The 22,300-nt window shown below is 35.4% G+C and overlaps 2 protein-coding genes and 1 pseudogene across 2 annotated transcripts; 2 read left to right on the forward strand and 1 right to left on the reverse strand.

Moving 5' to 3' along the window:
* Positions 1-11,148: 11,148 nt before the first annotated feature.
* LOC133713714 (probable splicing factor 3A subunit 1) lies at positions 11,149-14,510 on the forward strand. Its single transcript, XM_062139744.1, has one exon. It carries the CDS (start codon positions 11,560-11,562, stop codon positions 13,651-13,653), a length of 2,094 nt encoding a protein of 697 aa, XP_061995728.1. The 5' UTR covers positions 11,149-11,559; the 3' UTR covers positions 13,654-14,510.
* Positions 14,511-15,429: 919 nt separating this feature from the next.
* Positions 15,430-18,943, reverse strand: LOC133715766 (large ribosomal subunit protein bL19cz-like; annotated as a pseudogene).
* Positions 18,944-19,361: 418 nt separating this feature from the next.
* LOC133713741 (ubiquitin-like-specific protease 1D) lies at positions 19,362-21,819 on the forward strand. Its single transcript, XM_062139773.1, has 7 exons — positions 19,362-19,484; positions 20,083-20,401; positions 20,482-20,649; positions 20,743-20,874; positions 20,975-21,056; positions 21,130-21,240; positions 21,320-21,819. The coding sequence occupies exons 1-7, from the start codon at positions 19,397-19,399 to the stop codon at positions 21,389-21,391; spliced, it is 972 nt and encodes a 323-aa protein (XP_061995757.1). The 5' UTR covers positions 19,362-19,396; the 3' UTR covers positions 21,392-21,819.
* The last annotated feature ends 481 nt before the right edge of the window (positions 21,820-22,300 follow it).

Consider the following 22,300-nt stretch of genomic DNA (forward strand, 5'->3'; position numbering starts at 1 on the left):
CATTACCCAATTCCACTTTCGAGAAACATGTTGGTAGCATCATTTGTGGAAGTTATCCGAACTCCCATGATCGTAGTCATCAGGGGGAGATGCATATATCAAGGGGAGATGTAGACATTAGAGAGAGATGTCTACATGTATGGTCTCAAAATATGAATGGTGTGTTGTACTCTTTTTCTCCTTCGACTGAGGCTGTTTTTGTCCCACTGGGTTTTTGTTACTCGGCAAGGTTTTTGATGAGGCAACGAGAGGAGCACCTCGTTTAGGCGACACAAGGGACATTTTCCATGGGAGGACAGATAATTAAGCTTTGATGTAAGTGACAGTTGATATTCATTTATGCTTGGTAGCATCCAAGTAGCAACTACTGGTATTAGCTTAAATGAATTTATAATGCAGAATGGTGAAGGTCATCATTTCAGAGGAAGATATATCAAAGCACATCAATTACAACTGTTATATGTGACAAGTTGCACAAGCTTGTCTTTCTTTCTCTTGGATTTTGTTGTCATGAAAGTACTAAAATTATTTTAGGCTTTTAAATTAGTTTTCAAGGGACATGTACTTGTGAACATGATCAATAAGTGATAATGTGGATCAATGTATTTAGTTTAATACAATTTCTATTATATAGAAGTTTTATTAGTGTTGGAGTTCCATGTTCAGCTAGTTATTGTTTGATAGCTATTGTAATAGACCAAGATAAAAACCTTATGAGATAAACATTTTTTTTTTTCTAATAACCAAAACTTTAGTGGCCTTAAAGTTTGGTCATTGATATAAGCATGGGACTCGGCCTTTAGTGACCAGATCATGTGTTTTAGTGACCAGATTTGTTACCTTCAGTGAGAAATTTTGTGGTCACTAATTCTGTAATGATTTGTGACCAAATAATTTTGGTCACTAAAACTTTTCATATTAGTGACCAACAACCATAATTTGGTCACTAAAGAGAATTAGTGACGGGCCTATAGTGACCACTCAGTGACCAACAATATTTGGTCACTAATCATATTTAGTGACCAAATTGACTATTTTTAGTGACCACTATAGTGGTCATTAATGCCAGGTTTTGTTGTAGTGCGCTTCGCTCGGTCATGATTTTTTTCATTATGATGGATGAAAAGCTAAATTTTGAAAGAATTTGTATCTATTTTTTTTTTTGTGGTTTTAACATGATCTTTTAATTAATCAATTTGTAATATAAGGAGATATGAAAATAAGAAACAGAAATAAAGTTAAACTGACTCATACTTTCTATATGTTATGATGAATTCAGATTCATTGAAACACAGATTGCAAAAACTAAAATCAGAATAGTATGAGCAATAATAATAATAATAATAATAATAATAATAATAATAATAATAATAAGATTGAAAAAAATTATAATAATAATAATATTATTAAAATAAAAAATAACAAAGAACATGGTGTTCAAATAGAGGTGAGGCTGTGCACAGATAAATGAAAACAGGTGTATATAAACTTCAAAAGTCCAATACATACCAGATATGATACAGATATTGTTCTATATATCAAAAGTGCAAGATTGCTCTATCTCCGGAAAGAAAAAAGGAAAAAAAAAAAAAAGGAACATGGTGTATTACCAGATATTATCCAAATCCAACTAAACTTGATTGCACTGCTGCACATAAAAAAATAAAAGTTAACAATATCAAGATTCTTCAAAAAGTTGCTAAACATAAAAAACTCAAAACACTCAATAAATTTGAGATAAGAACCAATCTTTATCCTACAGATAGAAGCTTTTACCTGAAACTTCACTTAGCTTTGACACACAGCAGATAAAGTTATTGTTTACTTCTCTGTCCTTGCTAAGTGATTTACATTTTTGAAATAGAGCTGAGGCTGCATACAAATAAATGAAAACAGGTCTTGAGTAAAAAAGAAGAGACTAATTGAGAAGGCAAGCAGTAGACCTACTGTTTCAATAAAACAATGTCCATCAGCATTTCGTTTTAGCAAAGAGAGAGGCAAAATAAGAACAAATTGGTAACATGCGCACCTTGACGGACAAAAGAATCCTTGGCTAGCCTCCAACCATATCCAAACACCATTTAAGACTGAGTCAAATTCTACCTATCAACAACTCACTCGAATAAGATTGAAACCTGATTCAATTGAAATTAGAAAAAATAAAAATAAAAATAAAAAAGAAAAAGAAAAAAAAAAGGACAAAAACTTACACATGCACAAAGTCTCAAACTTGGGAAATCGATTGAAGCACCACGCTGATGATGACCTCAGCTCAGGATGAAAACTGAACAGAAATCGCTGAGAGGGGAAACTTTTCATCAACGATTAACATGTGAAAAATCTCTGCAAACTACCTCAATTTAATTTCACTGTTGTCTGTACCTCTCCAAGCAGAACTTATAGATGAAAATACATTTGAGACTGAAGATGATATATCCTCCAGAACATAATTTAGTGTACATAGATTTATAAAGACAGTATAACTTACAATTTTGTTGAACTTCTCAATTGTTGCCAAAGGTATCGTGCCAAGCGGAATAACATTCCTAGTTCCCTCAATCTGAAATTTAAAAAAAAAAGAAAAAAAAAGAAGGAAGCTAAGGTGACAAAATTGAAAATGGCAATAATTGGGAAGTCACACAACCGCCAGTGTCATTATATTCAAGGTTTATTAAATAATATGTGTGTGTGAATTACATAATCTGTATTCCATACCAGAAAAAGAATAATGCACGTTGAAGATAGATGGTAAAATCGCCTCACTTACCAGAAAAAGAAGCTGAAAATTGGTGACTATCAAGGTACCTGCCTCTTCAGTATTAATAAGAACAACGCCATATCCCTAGCAGTAAAATTTTGAAAATTAGAAAAACCTTGAGAATTTGTAAATTGCAGAAGAGTAATTGTGTATGGGAGAACTCAAACTTGCAGAAAAACACTTGAGTTGGAGCTTACAGTCAAGTTTACATATATGGTAATGTGATCCTGACATGTCTAATTATCATAATTTCTTTTCAGTATATAAAGCCTCTCATGTTTTCTTCTTTTGTTTTTGTCATAATGGAATAGAAAACTTACACTAAAGAGAGACAAACAAACACACTGCCCTTAATCCTTTTGCTGCAATTTATATACTTCAAAAAAATAATTCTCATACCTTTGAAGCTTCCAGCGAAAATGATAAACACAGTTGGAGGAGTAATGCCTGTCCTCCATAATATAAAAGGAAATAAAATTTTATCTGATGAACACGCAATTACGTGAGCACAGGTCATAATTTGTCAAAAACACAGAAAACCCAAAGAATTTTATCTTCTACACAGTTTTTTCATCAATCAAATAAAGAAAAATCATGAAATCCAAGCCTTTTGCAGTGTTTCCAAGTAATCAAACAGAGATATATATGAACTATCCACCAAGAAAGTTTGTTCAATTACACAAACACAAAAGCTTTAACCCTTTCAGCAGATGCAACCAAAGCCAAGAACTCAAACCTTAATCAAAACAATAGCAACCGTTACCAACTTCAATCCAAAAAAAAGACAAATGAAATCAGAATGCATGCCAACAAAAGATTAAAAAGTCACAAATTGTAAGATACTCAAAAGATTAACAGCTATGAATCTGGAGGAAAAAAAAAAAAAGAGAACTGCAATCCAAATTTCAAATACGTACCCATATCACTCTAAATGAAAGCTTTATCCTATAAGTTAAATTTCTTGAAAATTGTTGAAGTAGAACTGAAATTTTTGCTGAGATCGGAAGGCGTGTCTCAAAATTCAATATGATTAGATCAATTACTGACAAAAAGTGTTCAATAACTTTTACGACTGGTAACTACCTATTTTTTGGTTTAAAATTTTCAAGCTATGCTAGGTGTCTCTTTATAAAATACCGAGTCTTTACTATGTATGGCCTTTTTGGTTGCTGTTAATCAGATGTCATCAAAGATTGGACCTTGTTGTCTTAGATCCCAATTATGATTCTCAATTAGTTTAATAACATTGATTACACCACTGTCAACTTCAAGCTTCCTGAAGCTTTCCCCAACTTTAGAACAAAGTTCTATTAACTGTGTTAAGGGCTTAGCTGCCTGTGTTTTACTCCAACAGAATCTACACTTAACGAATCTAAATGCAACAATCTGTCTATTTAAAAACATCATGTAACTATTTTTGCAAAGAATATATAACAAAGAAGAAAAGAACGAATGATTCAGACAAATAATAAGAAGATTTGAAAGTTGAATCTCAATTCGATTACTGCTATTATTGTTGCTGCATTCTTAATATATTATCAAAGGGTAAAATTCAATAAAGACAACTGAAACAATTTCGTTATGAAACCCAAAGCATTATATCATATAGTTATAAATTCTAACTTGAACTGAAAAACTGACAGAAAGCTAAAGATCAATTTGTGGTAACAGATTTTGGAGACCCTGCAAATCATGTTCTTACATACTGCTATCAGTCAATCAAAAGAAATAAAAAAAACTTAGAAAAACATCAAAATCGCATCCAAAATTAGTTAACCATTAATTCAATTGAAAACTGCAAACCAGAATTGATCTAGAAAAATCACAAATCAAGCAATGTTCTTACCTGTTTTCAAATTATAATTTGCTTATCCCAAACCTGCTTTGACCAAACCTGCATTAGAAAAAAAAATCATCCCTTAGTAAATAATAACAAACATAAATTAGATTAAAAACCAGATCTTTTTTTATTTCCTTCAGTTTGCTTTTTGTATCTAACAGTACGAAAAGAGTTTGGTTGTTCGAACTATTCAAAAAGTAGACCAAAGGCTACAAAATCAGAGTAAACTTCATATATAAACGATTGAATAATATGATAATTGAATCCCCTCCTGTATTTGATTCGATTTTGTTCTTACCCTAAACTTTTAATTAAGGAAAGAAAGAGACAACAGAAGCTTTGTTTTTAGACATAGTAAGAGCTCGGAAATTAAGTTCTATCAAGGCAAGGACATTGAATTTGTTATAATCAATGTTATCAATCAAACTCGTAATATCTAGCTTTTCCAAAAGAAACAAAGATTGATTTGTCCTGTTGTCTTCTGTATCTTAGTGCTTGCCTGCTTGGACTTTTACAAACCTAGAAAACGAACAACATGAATTTGGGATCAATCGCTGTCAAGAAGATAATAATATAGCTAAAGTTAAACGAAATCCCTTTGGGTATATGAGCAAAAGATGGATAACAATGATATTGACGTTGATCTTACTTAGCTGGAAGCTTACCAAATTCTCACTGTTGCAAGGACCACAGCTGCACTCCAAGATCAAACGAAGGAATGAGAAATCAAGAGCAACTAATCTTAATATATTAAGATATACCAAAAAGCATGAGCTGGGTGGGAAACTAAAATAAATTTAGTCGTTATAGCAAGCTTTTTCTTTGGCTCTCCTAATATTCTTTGACCTGAATGATGTACATTTCTATTTTCGTTATCTTTCTCCATGTCTGCATCATAATCCTTATACGATAAAACTACGTAACAGAATAACTATCAAACTGAAATAAAGGGAATTTTCCTAAACAGACTGTGACACTGAGAGAAGCTCCCAACAGAAAAGCAGAACCAAAAGTTGCAATTTATCTTACTGTCACAATTTGGCAAACAGACTATGAATGAAACTAATCAGTTTCCCAAACGCAATGAATCAGAATTTATGCAATTCATAAAATGAAAAAGTCTATGAATTTAAATGATCGAGTGAATGTTCTTTGTAATAATTGAAATAAGGCAAATAGCTTGCAAGGACTTGCCTTAGAAATGAATTTGGAATAGGCTATCTACAGTGGTTTAATGTTACTCTAACTAAAAATATGATTTCATAGGTTACCGCAATTGATCACACAAAACCCAAAGCTGGTGAGTGTGCATCTGTTTGGTTTTTTCTCTTATGCAACCTGTTTCACGTCTTTGTTGAACCTTGCTTTAGTCCCCATAGATTTGCCCATTTTTTCATTGGAAATCAATTGATTACCTTCGTTATACTTAAACATCATTAAACAAATTGATGAAAGATTTGATATTGTGAGAAATAAGAAGCATACCTTGAAACTGTTGCAGTTGGCTACCCAGATGTCAAAGTAGAAAACAAAGGGATCTGCGCAACATAAAAAGTAATATCAGTTGACAATTAAGAACAACTAATAATGGAATAGAAATTATCGTACATAAAAAGTTGAAAGAATAGCAGCAAAAAGAAATTTTCATTAAACATTAAACTTGTTTTGTTCTCTCAGATTGGTAATAGAAGCTGAGCTTCCGAGCTGTTGAAAAGTAAAAACATGTATTATCATTGAGAACGAAACCAAGAACAGGCAAATACTCACAGATCTTCTGCTTTCGTCTCTTCTATTCCTCTTTTCTCTCTGCTCTTTTCTTTCGCTTTTGTTGATCTTGATGGTCTTTTCTTTCTTGATCCAACACAGACCAGCTTGATATTCTATTCAACAGTGAGGACAAAAACGATTTTTCCAACACTTCTTATGAATAGTGCAACAGTGTTATTCTCCCTTTATATATAGAATAATACTAGCAATGGTACCCCGCGCTTTGCCGCGGGATTTATTGTTGCTAACAATTTGCAATAATTAAAGATATAACAGAAGTGAATTGATTCTTGATCAAAATGAGAAACATCATATTTCACATTAATCAGTATAGTGTATCAAACAGTAATGCAAAATATAAGAGAGTTTCCTGCCTCCAAAATTGTTTCCAGAGCCTCTAGCTCTCTATATTGTTCCTCCTGTAACTTTAAGGCACTACACTACTATCTAATTCTTTTTTAAAAGAGTTGTCCGTGTGTTGCAAGTTGCTTGGTGATCTAAAATCTGATCTCCCTATTATGTTTGGTCATCAACACAATGGTTTCAGCTGATCAGCAGCTATACACAGACATTGAAACATTTACAAAATGCATACATTAGTCTTCCAATTCAAATGCTTAGATCAGTTGTTCAAATGACAGATTATAAAACTTAAAGTGAGCAACTACATATATGTAATTTGTGTTTGCAAGTGAGCATCTCCAAGTGTTCTGTAATCTGAATATTTACTCGTAGCTCAGTTCCATTCCCAACTTTCAAGTGATAGTATATGAGGAATAATACCAATACAATTAGGAAGAGAGAAATGTATAGCAATGCTATCTTATGTCTAGCAGAAAGATATCAATCTTTTATTGATTGAACAAATGACCAAAGTATGGTATGGAATATGTAAATAAAGGTTGAGAGGTAAAATGTAACAGGTGTATTATTATTGGCAGCATGCAAATTATGGAAATAGTTTTTCTGAAAACTTGATGAGAAATATTTACCAGTTTAATATCTTTAGTTATTGCATCATTACTGAGATCATTCTCCTCTTTACAGTAATATGAACCACTAAAACACAACCAAAGAACTCAAAGGACAATGGCCACTAAAGCATGTTAGTTGTTAAAACTGAATTTCGCTAAGCAGACAAAATGCAGGGAAGTAACTAAATCGATCATACAAATAACGTAGAAATTGAAAGAATAGTCTTGAGATTTTTATGAATGGAAATTGAGGATCAAATTCCAGAATGGCCTTTAGAATTTGTGAAGTTACAGCTACATGCCTCTACATTTTGACTTTATTTAAATTTCAATTTAACAGAATTTGAGGAAACTGAGATTGAATTGTAGAATAGTAGACACAGCCCGAAAAAACAAACTTTATTGTATTATTCCTCAGAGAAAAGCCAAAAACCACTGATTTCTAATGGACATAATATATACAATTAGTCAAATTATATACTACATATAATTGCATTGAAATGATGTTTCAGATACTCCCATTACCATTAATGCAATATCCTTACAGAGCAACCAAATGCCTATGCTTAACCTTACTGAGGACTGCAATTTCTAATTCCTTAGTACCCATTGCCACAGATTCCATCCTTTTAATAGCAATTTTGGTCCCATCATGCAATTTCCTTTATAAACAACTTCAAATAGTTCTCTACTTAATATATTATCTTCTTTATCAAGTGTCACAAACCACCTGATACACTATAATACCAGAAATTCCACTCAAACAAACAAACAATATGGTAAATAATGTTCATAAGTAAATGAAACAAAAAAAACATTATAAGTTATTGAAATTGATTAGCAGCTAATTGGAAAGTATTATAGATGCAGAAAAATTACCAAGCAACAAATGGTTTCACTCTTTATGAAATTACAATTGATCTCATTATAGCACTAAGCAAGAGAAAACAGTTAATATTAGGCACTTCTATTAAAAAGAGCATGGAAGGTATCAAAGTGATTACAGGATCTCCAACAGCTAATATTATCAATTTTATCAGTAGCCATAAAAAGAATCTCTATCACATCAATAATAACAGGTCGTCAAATTTAAACATGGCTCAGTATTCAAACAACATTACTAAAACCCCAAAAATAGCAAATCTAGGTATTATAATATCTTTCTATTGATCAATTTAATAAGTGAATTTTAACGATAGTTCAACCTCAAAAGCTGCATAGTTTGTGCTTAAGCTTAAAGGGGCCATTACGTATTTGATTATAAAATGATTTATAGGTTCTGTATTATCCAAAAAATTTGGGTGCATGAGAGATTCTCTCCAAGTAAAAAGAGGGTATCAATAATTGGTCTTTTATTTGCCTTGTTTTTAAGTGTGGAATATTAGAAATATATATATATATATATATATATATATATATATATATATATATATATATATCCAGATATTTTATGTGTAGTGTTAAAAAAGGTGGAAGCCTAAAGTGAAAAACATGGTGCCTTCAACAAAATACCATTTTAATCTTTCATTGATTCTTAAGTCACATAAATGAACAATCCATAATGAAATTTAGTGAAAGAAGGTAACTTCTCTATGGCCTTGTGTTGAAAACCAGTCTTATAATAAGGAGGGTCAGAGAAGAATTAGGAAAGACTGCAATCAACTTTGGTTAGAAAATTTTGCGAGATAGGGGAGACATAGAGCAACTAAAATTGAGAAAAATGATGAAGATAAAGGAATCACTGAGTGTGAAGTAAAAGATTCATCACAGAATTTTATCCAAAAATGTCAACTTTAATTCTAAAAGAGTTGAACACTATCTGGAGGCTTCTCATTGAAATTGAATGCCATAATTTGTGGTAAAGAGAACAGTTAAGCAAAGTTTAAATCAAAACAATTTAAGCTTCTCTAAAAGTGTGAAATTGTTTTTGGAAAACTAAGTATTAAAAAACTTGGAAAGCAGATTACTTTTTCATTCATCTTGGTTGGAGCTTTCATGAAGTGCAACTTTGTCCTAACTTTTGTATGTATTTTCCAGCTTTCTACTAATTCCTGACAGATAGTGATCAAACAAATTCAGTAAGTTCGTCACTGTCAAGTAGTCATACTTTTGAATTGAGACGCAGTATTGAATTGCCAGAAATAGAGATTAGAAGTTGAGAATCAGACTATTTACAGAGGAAAAGCTCATTCTTTGAGAGAAAAGTTCAATGCCAGCAAATAGTAATCATTTTTCAATCCATGGCTTTCTCGTTCATTCTTCAATTGCTTATGTGATATATATAAGTTGAGCTATGTGATATAATTGCACACCAAATACATTCAAAAGTATTTATTCAGGTAAATCAAAGAAACCTGATGACTAAGGGAATGCAGCAACATACCTTGTCTGATATGTCATGAATGATAATTTGGGGTTAGTAGACTTTGCTGTTATCACCTTCTGACATAGATTGTTTTGCGATCTCATCAAATTTCTGAACCTCTGCATGAGCACACATAATTCAATTAACAAAAGGCACAGCAGAAACTTCTTCATAAATTGAAGCAAACTAATTTTATCTAGAGTTTTCACATTCAAGACTCTAGTAAAGCATAACCCACCACTACCATCAACATCTTCTCAACTAAACTTTTAGCCCCCAAGTTACAAAGAGTACACTAATTCAGTAACACGCAAATAGTTCAAATCATCATGCTCACTCTAAACAAACTAATCAAATGCGTACAGAAATCAAAATCATAAAAAAAAAAAAAAAAATTGTTGAAAGAAACAGAGCTAACTTTCTAAGCTGCCCATCTTTCCTATCTCAAGAGGAATCTCTCCACCTAGATTATTAACATTCAAATAAAAGTCAGTGGGCTAAGTCAAGTTGGTAATCTCTCTTGTTCCCAATTTAATGACAAATCATAGTAGTGAACAGATCTTTTAACTATAAACAATAGCTAATTTCTTGACAAAAGCTCCAAAACAACCATAGCCTTGAGAATAATATTTGGTTCTTCATCCCTGGACTTAAAGCAAGCAAGCTAAAGCTGGGGCCTGGGAACTCCAGATGAAAAATTAGATTACTTGCAAGTGGAAAACTGACCTGAAATTGGGTCGATTATTTTGCAGCAAAGAACCAAAAAGACCATATATATATGCTTTGTCTGAACTTTAGCTATTTGCAGAAACAACAATGTAAAAGAAGTTACGGCCCCGTTCCAATCAACCATCCATATCTGAAAACACACACAAAACCCATATAAGTTCAAAACCAACGAAAACCAAAAACCCAATAAACACCAAACCACACAAAATATAAGAAAAAGATAGCTGAAGAAGACTTCCAAACCCAAATTCAAGAGATTGAATGAAAAATAGACACGATTATCTCGATCATAGCACAAAACCTCTCACCTGGTTGGTCTATCACGATTATCTTCAAGACCCAAGCACGATTGGTTTAGTTGTAGCAGATCACCTACCCAAACACGATCAATTGTTGGCAAATCTCACATCAAATCAAAGAATCAAAATTCCAAATTCTATATCAAATCTGGGAGATGAGATTTGAAGAGGGAAGAGCAGATGATTCATGATTACATTTTATCGACAGATCGAAGATTGGAAAGAGCTCCCTTCTATCGCGTGAAAACAACGGCAAACCTGTCTTTTCATACGCTTATGAACAATATATGTTAATGATTCAATCAGATGTCAAACAATAAATGTAAACTACAGCCCTGACAGCCACACTTGAAGCACATGATATCGATTTCAGAGAAATAAAACAAAGAAAAGAGGAAGAAATTTTTACATTTAAACGGTGACCCAGTTGAGAAGAAGCTGCAGAGAAGAGTTTTGGATAGACGGTTGCAGAGAAACGAGGCTAAGCTTGCACTATGCCATCATCACCCACAAAGAAATCTGAATTAAGCTCAAGCAATATGCAATTAATAAACTATGAATTTAAAATAATAAATAAGGTTTTCCGATTCAATTAGGTATGCAAATAAATAAGGATTTCTGATATAAAGGGTAGAACGCATAGAGATCTATTTTTCCTTTTTGGAAAAGGAATACTAAGACGGGGGGGATAAAAGCCGGTTTCCAGCCTCCTATATATACCCCAATCGCTATTAGCCATAAAAGCCCCAAATATAAGTCTTGCGCAGCAAACAACGTCTAACAGAGAGCACAAACAACAATTTTGGGTAACCTGCAGGCACGCTGTGATGATGATGATGATAAGCTCCATCTCGCCCTTACCAGCTCCTCCTACTTCTGTCACGACACATACAAAGCCTATTGGCATCATCCCTCCACCTCCAGAAACAGCAAAAATCATCAACAAAACTGCCAAGCACGTTTCCAAGAATGGACCGAAATTTGAGACGAAGGTCATCACTGAAAAGACTAGACTAAATCCAGATCCAAAATTCGACTTTTTGAATTCCTCACATCCCTACCATGCATATTATCAGCACCGGGTGGCCGCGTTCCTTTCCCAGCCTGATCAGTCTTCTGAAGAGCCAGCTCCAGCTCCAGTTGTAGATGTTAAAGCTGGAACACCAAACCCTGATTCCCTCTCCCAGCTTAGACCTGAATGCAAAGTGCCCGAACCCGAAGAGTTTACTGTTCAGCTCCCTCAAGGAATTAGTGGAGAAGAACTGGATGTTATGAAGCTCACAGCCCAGTTTGTAGCTCGGAATGGGAAATCGTTTTTGACAGAATTGACAAGTAGAGAGAGTAAAAACCCCCAGTTCTATTTTCTCAATCATAAACATAGCTTGTTCAAGTTTTTTACTTCTCTGGCGGATGCATATTCAAAGGTGTTGATGACAGAAGAAGGGATGACAGAGAAACTGAAGAAGAACGCGGCGGACATGACCATCGTGCTAGAGCGGTGTGTGCATCGGCTGGGGTGGGAGCATTATCAAAAGCAGGCAAAGCAGAAGACTGAAGATGAGATTGAGCAGGAAAGGTTACAAATGGCTGCAATTGATTGGCACGATAATGTCTTGGTCCAAGTCATAGACTTTGATGATGTTGAGGATGACTATTTACCTCCTCCGCTGAGCCTTGAAGAGGTTATAAGTAGGAGCAAAGTCGTTATGGAAGCAGATGATAATGTCGAGGAGCATAGGGATGTTGAAATGGATTTGGATGAAGAAGAGATGCAGCTTGTTGAAGAAGGCATGAAAGTAACGGAGGTGGAACAAGCACCAATGAGAATTGTGAAGAACTGGAAGAGACCCGAGGAGAGGATGATCCAATCCAGTGCCGAAAGAGACATGACGATTTCCCCCATTACCGGGGAGCTTGTCCCTAACAATGAGATGTCTGAGCACATGAGGATTTCCCTCATTGATCCAAGATACAGAGAACAGAAAGAAAGGATGTTTGCTAAGATTCGGGAGACTAGTCTTGTTCTTGCTCAGGACGATGAGATCTCAAGAAACATTGTGAACCTTGCGAGAACCCGGCCTGACATTTTTGGTTCCACAGAGGAGGAAGCTTCCAATGCTGTTAAGGCTGAGTTTGGAAAGCAGGACAAGCAGCAGGTCATATGGGATGGTCATGCTGGAAGCACTGGCCGCGCAGCAAATCAAGCCATGTCACAGAATGCCAATGGAGGTGATAAAACTGATGTTGTGAACAATGAGGTAAGGAACCTTCCTGGTCAGGCGAGACCTTCAGTTCTTCCTCTTCCACCACCTAGTGTTGTTGCCGTTAATCTTCCTAGTGTTCCTGCAAACACAGTTCAGTATGCAGGTACAAATAGCAGTGATTTCCCTGTCCAATTTCCATTGGTTAAGACTACTATGCCTCCGTCAATGTTTATGTCTGCAGCTAGTATACCTGTACCTCCTCCACCTGTATCTGAGTTTACAACCATGCAAATGGCCTACATACCTACAAACACAATGCCGATGCCTCCACCGCCTTTGCCTCATGTGCGGCCACCAACACCTCCGCATGCAGAACCTAAGCCAAAGCGACAGAAGCTTGATGATTCAATGCTTATTCCAGAAGATAAATTTCTGGCACAGCATCCGGGACCGGTCGGTATCAATATATCTGTTTCCATTGTTGACGAAGGTAACCTCAGAGGACAACTTTTGGAGATCACAGTGCAGTCTTTATCAGAAACTGTTGGCAGTCTGAAAGAGAAAATTTCTAGGGAAATCCAGCTTCCGGCAAACAAACAGAAATTGAGTGGAAATACGGGCTTTCTTAAAGACAATTTGTCCCTTGCATATTACAATGTAGGGGCAGGACAAACACTTGCTCTTTCAATAAGAGAGCGTGGTGGAAGAAAGAGATGAACGGTTTGCTGCAATTTTCAACTATGTATCATTTATGACTTCTGTTATTCCTTTTACCTTCTTTGCTATTATATTACAGATTTTGTCTTTATAAGATGATACTCATGTCTTCAATCTTCTCTACTTCCAGGTTCGATGCTGCTTCCACCAATGTTTCTTAAACTAACAATAGTGAACAAGAAAGACGAGTATTTCTGACTTTAGTTTTAATTTATCATGTAAATAATATTGGAAAAATGGAAAGGAAAAAAAAATCTATGGTAATGGTTCTGGCCAGAGGTACAATGGTAATGAAAGGTTTACAAAATGGAGTCAAGAGAATCAGGAAAAAAAACAAGCAAAACCAAAGCCTGTTTGATGCTGAGGGGTGGCAAGTGGTACAGTATGGAAGGAGGGTCTGATATAGATCTGAATAAGCTTGCCAAGTTCATCAAATACCAGAAGAATTAGATAGGACCCCCACGTTCACACACTTTTCTTTTACTATTCTGACATTGCAAAGTGAGTAGCAAAGGAAAGCAACTGTTTAAAGTTAAAGCATTGTTGTACTAAAGACTTTTTACTGAAATCAATTCATTTGCATCTATCTCTAGTTTAAGTAGTAATATCCAGTAAGGAAAAGTTTCAAGAAAGCTCACATTGCGTACACGACAAATGGCCTTGGAACTGTCCAGGGCATTCAATAGATTGATAAGCATTTCCCTAGAAAGTATACTTGCCATAGCCACAGAATCTTTCCCAACGCAGTCAGAGTCATATCCTTTAACAAGCAGTGGGCGATCACAAGCCTGCCGATGGTGCAAAAGCATCAAAAAGGATATTTGCATAGTTTTGATTTTCTGTACCAGCAGCAGCATATGCCTGCAAGAAACAATAGAGTTCGGAATCAGAATATCTATAAAACAGCAAAGAATCTTCATCAGGACTGGGGGTTGGTTACAAAATGGAATTAAATTTGCAACAGGTATTTCAAACTTTTTACTGGCATAAGGATTATATTGGAACCTTGGAGTGAATTTCTGGATATTGGAACCTTAATGGTAGCGTAAAATGATTTATACACATCATAAGGATTATATTTCAGAAATCTGAAGTAACTATAAAGCATCAACCCATTGCATTTTGTATTGGTGTACCAGATCGACACCATCTTCTTTTGGCTCGAAGGCTACAGCAGGCCCTAGCCACTTCAGTTCTGTGATTCCTAATGGTTTGCGCTTCATCTAGTATCACCCTAAACCAACCGACCCTTGCAAGTGTTTCAAAACTACAATCAAAAGAGGAACTGTCCAATCCTTTCCTACCTTTCTTTCCCTTCTTACTAACAACAGAAGCCTTTTAACTCGTCTTGTAGATAGAAAAATCAGAAGAGAATCCATACTTTTCCACATTTTATTCATCTGCCTCATCCTCATCAACTAAAGGTTGTTTTGGGACTTCATGAGTTACAATAGCATATGTAGTGAGAACCACATCATAGCCTGCAAGTTCTTCAGGATTCTTTGTTCTGATGCCTCCATGATAAACAAGTACAAACAATTTTGCTTCCTCTGCAACCTTCTCATCCAGCTCCCTATCCCACTGTCGAGGAAGGCTTGCTTGAGCAGGTCTGATATAGATCTTAATGTTGTTGTATTTCCAGCCTCCGAAGAGCCTGAATTTTGTTGTCTTGAATTATCTATTTGATTGTAAACTACTACTTATCAATTTCTTTGTGCAACGTATTTCTCTGATTCACAGTCAAGAATGCTTAGCCCTATAATAGTAGGTTTAAAATTTATATTAATCAACAGACATGTCATAAACAACGTGTAAATAATATATCAGGCAGTAGCAGAAATAGTTAACCTTACTGGAAGTCGTGAATATTGTACCTCCAGAAACGAATTTACAATGATAATACAATGGAACAATGGAAAGAAAAATCAAATTGTACCTCAAGAAAAGAAAAGAAAACTCATTGTACCAAATCACATTTATGCCAATTTGATAATATTCTTCAAGCTCAGTGCACAGTTTCATTAAGTGTAAAATTTTTGCCTGGCATTTCATTTACCCTCGCATCTTCCAGAAATCTCAAAGACTTGCAAAAGATTCAAAGATCTAACATGCTCAAAGCCGAGAAATAAAAAATAGTTTCGGACCCAAGTCATACATGGATATCATAGGGAACATCATTTCTATCTCACTAGGCAAATGGATCACTATTGCTTCTTGAGAGCATTCATTTTGTCCCTGAGATAGTAAAGCTTGGCCCTCCGCACTTTCTTCTTGTCCAGTATCTTTATCTCCTTTATGTTAGGCGAATACCTGTCATACACCAACAGCAGTCAGCGGTCATTCTGTAGAGACTGAGAACATAGTTAATAATGAAACAAATGATAAGAACATGCAACCCTACTCATTTTTAAACTTTGAGTTCAAATCTTGACAAATACAAGTCACAGGCTGCAATTGAGCTTGTAATTTACAATGTTTTACTGTTTATCTAAAAGAACTAATCAAACAGTGGAAAAGTAGTCCTACTGGTTTAAGTGATGGACAATTATACTAATGACTTATGGATCCAAGATTTGGAATAACCATACTATTACAAATCAACAAATATCTACTCATTATTTAAGCCATTAATCTATAAATTCCAACAAAAATTAATGAAAATCGTATGCAGGACGTTTTACAACTATCTGATACATATTGTAGTTGAGAAAAAACAACTTATTAGGGTAAATGGATACATCCTGCTTCTAGGATATCCAACTACAAAAATCACAGGTTCACACCACACACTTGAAGCAGAGTAAAAAACAGCAGAAACAAAGGGCCATATTAGGAAACAGAAACACCAGATTTTCTTACAATGGAAAGAGAGATTCAACCCCGACTCCAGCAACTAGCCTCCTGATTCTGAATGTAGAGTTTAAACCAGTATTACGTCTTGCTATCACAATGCCTTTCAAGACTGAAACACGCTGCTTGTTGTCGGGTACTTCCTGTTCACATATGGAGGTTAGTGAGAGGAATAAAAAAAAATTGTCTTCAACAGAATAGCATCCACAAGAAAAAGAGCACCATAACATCAAGAAGAATATATTATACCACTCTGAGTTGCACGATATAACCAGGCTTTATGTCAGGTATTTCTCTCTGCCCCCTCACTTCCCCTACAGCTTCCTTATCTAGAATCTGAGGAAAGCATAGAATTAACAATTGCTGAAATAGGAAGAGATCATCTGTTACTTCTTATCATCAATGCCAAGAGATAGATGCATGCCTGCATTATGTGCTTGGCAGTTTTATCAAGCCTCTTAAATTTGATGGGGGAGGTGCATCAAGCTCAGTTGTTGAATCTTGAGTTGCTGATTCAACCGTATTACCCACTGTTGTTATGCATCTGCTGGGGAAAGGTGGTGAAACTGCTGCCCATTGAAGCAAGCCTGGTTGAGGACTCCTAATTAGCAAGGCACTACTTGAGCACGTCAATGTCTCAGTTTGAGAGCCCGTTTTGGCCTGGTAGAATAACACTATAAGCATCACAAATAAGTCTATACTTTGGAAAAACAAAAACTACATCTTGATCTTCAAATGAATTCTACAGAAACTTATGACCTTGATGAACAATACCAAGTGATAATCCAAATGATGAAAAGGTAATATACATGCACATACAGATTCACTAGTGCACTATAGGATGCAAATATAATGGTTCTAATATATCAATGCAACTCACTACAATGTTCTCAATATGATACCATGAACCAAATTTCTTTGAAGTTAACAGGGAAACAACTGACATTCACAACTGTAGTTGTGGTTTAATAATAATGATTATCTGCCCGGTAAACTTTTACTCAATACTGATGGTGGAAGAGACAACCCGAAAATGTTCAAACCAAGATCATTTTATTGAATATTGGATCAAACTAGCCAGAAGTTAATTGTCCTTCAGATAACTCAACCCTTTTCTGCAAAAACCAACTTCTTCAACTTCTCAAAGCTCCTGCTAGACATAACGACTCTAACTCTTATTACAGTAAAGCTATGGCCAAACACTTATTATGGTCTAAGAAAAAAAGAAAGAAAAAAAAAAAGAACCCATACAGCCATGGCCATGATCAGGCACGGAACTAGGGGGCCAGTTGTTTTTGAAAAGAATTTCAAGCAAGACAAGATATAATGAGATCAGAAATTTTCAGCATTGACTATTCCTTCTTCAAATGCTCACAACCCGAGATAAAAAAAAGTCCGAAGGGAGTGATTCCACTTAAACTGGAAAGTGCACTCACAGAGCTTTCCATCCATATCAAGTAGGTCACCCAATTTCCACTGAAGTGAAAATGGTAGCCTGTCAAAATTGAAAAACTGTTCTGCGAACTGCTGCAGACCTACAGTCACTCAAACTGCTATTTCTCCAAATCCAGAAGACTGAAAAGGATAAAACCACCAGGAACAGAAACTAGACACATTTCCCCTTGTTCCCATAAAATTTCACACTCCAATTAAATCTGAGAAGAAAACTATAGGCCTGCAAATTCACCGTTCTATCATGCAGATTCTGCTTTAAGCTGATTCTGATATTGGTGTACTTGGTTTGCTATTGTGGAAGCTACAGGGCACAAAAGTAAATACTGTTTCTCAGCCATATGTGAGACATGTAGGTCTAAGTTCCTGCAAATTTTAAGCTCCATATTCCCGCTGGTTTAGAAACTATAGCCTTCCAAAGTCAATCTACAGTCATTTTTTCTGTTCTGACCCTCCAGCATTCCAATCAATATTCCATTAGTTTTACTACTCCAAATGAAAAACCCTTTTACAGGAAAACACTAGACATATAGAACTACAATCCCACAAAATTTCAGAGCTTATGCTCTCCCGCAGACGAAACAGACTTCAATCATCAGCCACTGATTTCAATCTTCAACTAACATAACACTCAAAGCAATTAAAGAACAATGAAGAAAAATGAAATTGGAAAATTAAAGAGCGATTCGAAAACATACGAATGCAGCCCATGAATGATAAGAACACTTGGAGAGAGACCCAACTCCATTGGAAGCTATGGAGCCGCTAAACCCAGCACCGCCGCGAAATGGGTTTGCTCCGATTGGACTGAAATGAGCCATCTTTGAGCTTTGCCTATGGAGAAACCGCAGTCCCGCACTTAAAGATTGCATTTTTATGAAGCTCAAGTTTGCAAAATCGAAATGGTTTTGTTGGGTTGCTCAGAAAATGAAGTGAGGATTTTTGTTTCTGGGACGATGATGCCAAAACCACAAGTGGTTTTGGAATTGGGGGTTTATAACTTCTTCTTCTTCTTCTTATTTTTTCCCAAAGGTTAGGGCCTGATTTGAAATATACGATCTTAGCCCAATAGTAAAATTGGGCCGACGTTACCGACATTTATAGAGCAAAATGAAATTCGCATGCCAAATTTGTAATAGGTGTTATTTGATCGGAAATTCTATAGTGCATTTGATGTGTACATAAATTTAAGAGCCTTATTTTGTGGTGATCATGAAGCATTTTTGTACGATTTGTTCATGCTTCATGTGTGCAAGTTTACGGAAAAATTATCTTTAGTCAAAATGCACAGTGACTATAATGTGAGTGCCTATATGATCCACCATGAACTCAAAGACCCAAATCCATCAAGATATTCAAAATGGACTCTGACCCCCCTGTTCTTCTTCACCTTTCCGCTTGAGAGTCTCGGTCACTCCAAAATTTGTGTGTGAAAATTTCAATGGGAAGGAGAAAACCTAGCAGCGATGGTCCCATTAACATTGACTCCGACTCCGAACCCGAGTCCGACCTGAAGTGCTCGATTTCAGGTAACCACAGTGACAATTCTTCGGTTTACTTTCTTGCTTTTTCTGCATTTGTACTGCTCAAAGTTTAGTTTTTTTTTTTTATTTTACTCTGGGGGTTAAAGATTGAATTTTTTACTGATCAAGCAGGAGAATGTGGGGGTAGGAGACTAAGAGATTTAGTGTTGAGTATGAAAGAATGAAGAAAATGAAATTATTCTTGGCTTTGAAATTTTTACTAAAGAAAGTAAAAAAGTAAAATTCCTGTGTGTATGTATGTTTTTCATGCAAAAAAATGTAAACAAATGAACCCGGAAGTTTAGGATGAAGTTCAGTGGGGAACAATGTCTTCTCTGGCAATTGGGAAATTTGTTTGAAGTTGTTTTGTATAGGTGTGGCTTTCTCAGGTTTGATCATGTATTACTTGAGCTGTTGTCTCATTCTTGTTAAACCATCATCATATAGTGAAATCCTTTTGTGTTATGCTAGACCAATTTGATCGCTAGTGGAGTAGTGAACGATTTACATTTGTAGGGCATACATTTCGGTATTGAATGCTTATGTACTGCTTAGTATGATCATATTTGGTGAGAGATTTGATGAGTGTTGTATCCTGCAACAGAAATTTACAATGATCAACTGTCAAAGCATCGAACATGTTGGATGCATGTATTAGCAGCTTCGAAAGCTCAAAGACAGAGCTTGACTCGGGGAGAAACTGAAGAGATCAAAAAGATATCCCCATGCTTTTTAACTTTTTCTCCTCACCGCCAGAGATCAACGAGCAAGTATGTCAACCGTGAAGTGTCAAGAAAAACACAGAACCAAGACACTAAAACGTGTTCAGTGTCAAGAAGAAAACCGGTGCCAGTCTCTCGAGCTTGTAGAGTGTCACGGAAGAAACAGAAGCTAGGCTCTGAGGCCTTTGAGTGCTACTTTGAGTAGGTGCAACATTTGAGTGATCTGTTGTGAAAAAGTTGTCTTCAATTTAATGGGATCAGAAATTTGCTTGAATGTGCAGGAACTTATGGAAGAGCTTCTCTGAGGACAAGAAAACTTCCTGCACATACCTTGACTGTTTATGGTTTTCCTTGTACATTAAACCAACCACCACAGACAAGGTGCTAACCTGGATTAAGAAGAAGCATATTTTTTCAAAGAAATATGTTTTTGTTCCTATTGTGTGCTGGTAACTATATTACATTACCTTGTGTTAAGATCTTTTCATTCTATTAACAATTGGAGTTATGACATTTTCTTTTCTGAAATGTCACCATCTTAGGAGCCACTGGAACCTACTAATATTGTGTCATTTTGGTGAGAATCTCGAATCAAAGACCCAAAGACCATGCATGTTGTTGCTTGATTCTCTTGAAATGGCAGATCCGAGGAGGCTCGAACCAAATATAAGAAAGTATGTTTTTCTTTAGCAAAACTTGTCTCCTTTTTTCTTGGTCCATAGTTTCATTCTACATTGCCTCTAATTCTACATGTTCTTTTATTATTGTTTTCAGATTTGTAGTGGACATCTTTAGAGAAGAGGGTAGGCCTGAGAATATGAATCTTCTGAGAAAAATTCCTCTTTTGATACCTAAGGTAACCTAAACATAGTCTCTTTTTGACTCACGACATTCATCTTAAAAATGTACTAAAAGTGGAAATAATTCAGGTGCCACAGCAGAGAAATGATGAGGAATGTGGTAATTTTGTTCTCTACTTCATTAATTTGTTCACGGAGAGTGCTCCGCAGAATTTTAGCATGGAGGGCTACCCTTACTTTGTAAGTGTTTCCTGAGTATCAGATATCTATTCTATGATGCAAGTGTTCCAATTTTTAGCGACTTTCTGTGTTATTGCAGATGAAGAAAAACTGGTTTACATATGAAAGCTTGGATTGCTTCTGCCAGGAACTCTATTCCTCAGCAAAGTGAAGTTCCCAGAACTTAATATGCATATGTTTTTGTAAATGGTTTAGCTGATTATAATGCCAGACAGATTCATGATGCAACTGATGTTTTAAGTGTCTCGATCGACAAGTACAATAGGGAAAACAATATTTGAGCAAATATTTTGGTTCATGAGAATAGAGAGAATCCTCAATTTTTATAGTGTTGACTACGTTTTTGGCGATCTGATTGTCATTGTTGGGAAGTACAGTTAAGAACTGATCTTTGAGCAAGAAGATGGCTTAGCTTGAAAGTGCTTTGACAATCCATTAACAGTAGACACACAAGTACCCCCTTTATAACTATAAAGGAAGAACAAGATCATAGCAAGAGTATTGTATTACAACTAAAAATTTCCATCAACCAGCAATAAGATCACAAACCACATTCATGTACGAACTGGGCTTTTAAAGTAGATACCGGTACTTAAATGACCTTTTCGGTTCACCCTTAATTATTTCACTTTCGGAACATAGTTCGGTTCGAACCGGCCTATTTTATCTCAAGCCCGATATGAACTGACACTAGAAATTTCTGGCATAAATGAATGCAAAAAGCTTTTCAGATTGTGCTCATGCCCGCAAAAAAGAGGTACACCCCTGCTTTCTTCTTTTCTTTTGTTTTTAGAACTTTATTCTGTATCACTGCAATAATTATTGACTGTAAGATTTGGTGCTTTCATTATTTACGTGTAAATTGAAATCGCTATAGTTGTTGAGAGTTTGATCTAATATATGGAGTTCCTGAGGTCGCATACTCCTGGATGCTTCCTCTGATTGTTGCAAACTAACTAATCATGTATTTGATGTATATATAAGGTAATCCCCAAAATATCTTGTCCCCTGTCTATCTCTGATTGTTGAAAACTAATGAAGATAGTGTTGTAGTTAACCT

The sequence above is a fragment of the Rosa rugosa genome, chromosome 6, assembly GCF_958449725.1.
Source record: "Rosa rugosa chromosome 6, drRosRugo1.1, whole genome shotgun sequence".
In the NCBI taxonomy this organism is placed as follows: domain Eukaryota; kingdom Viridiplantae; phylum Streptophyta; class Magnoliopsida; order Rosales; family Rosaceae; genus Rosa; species Rosa rugosa.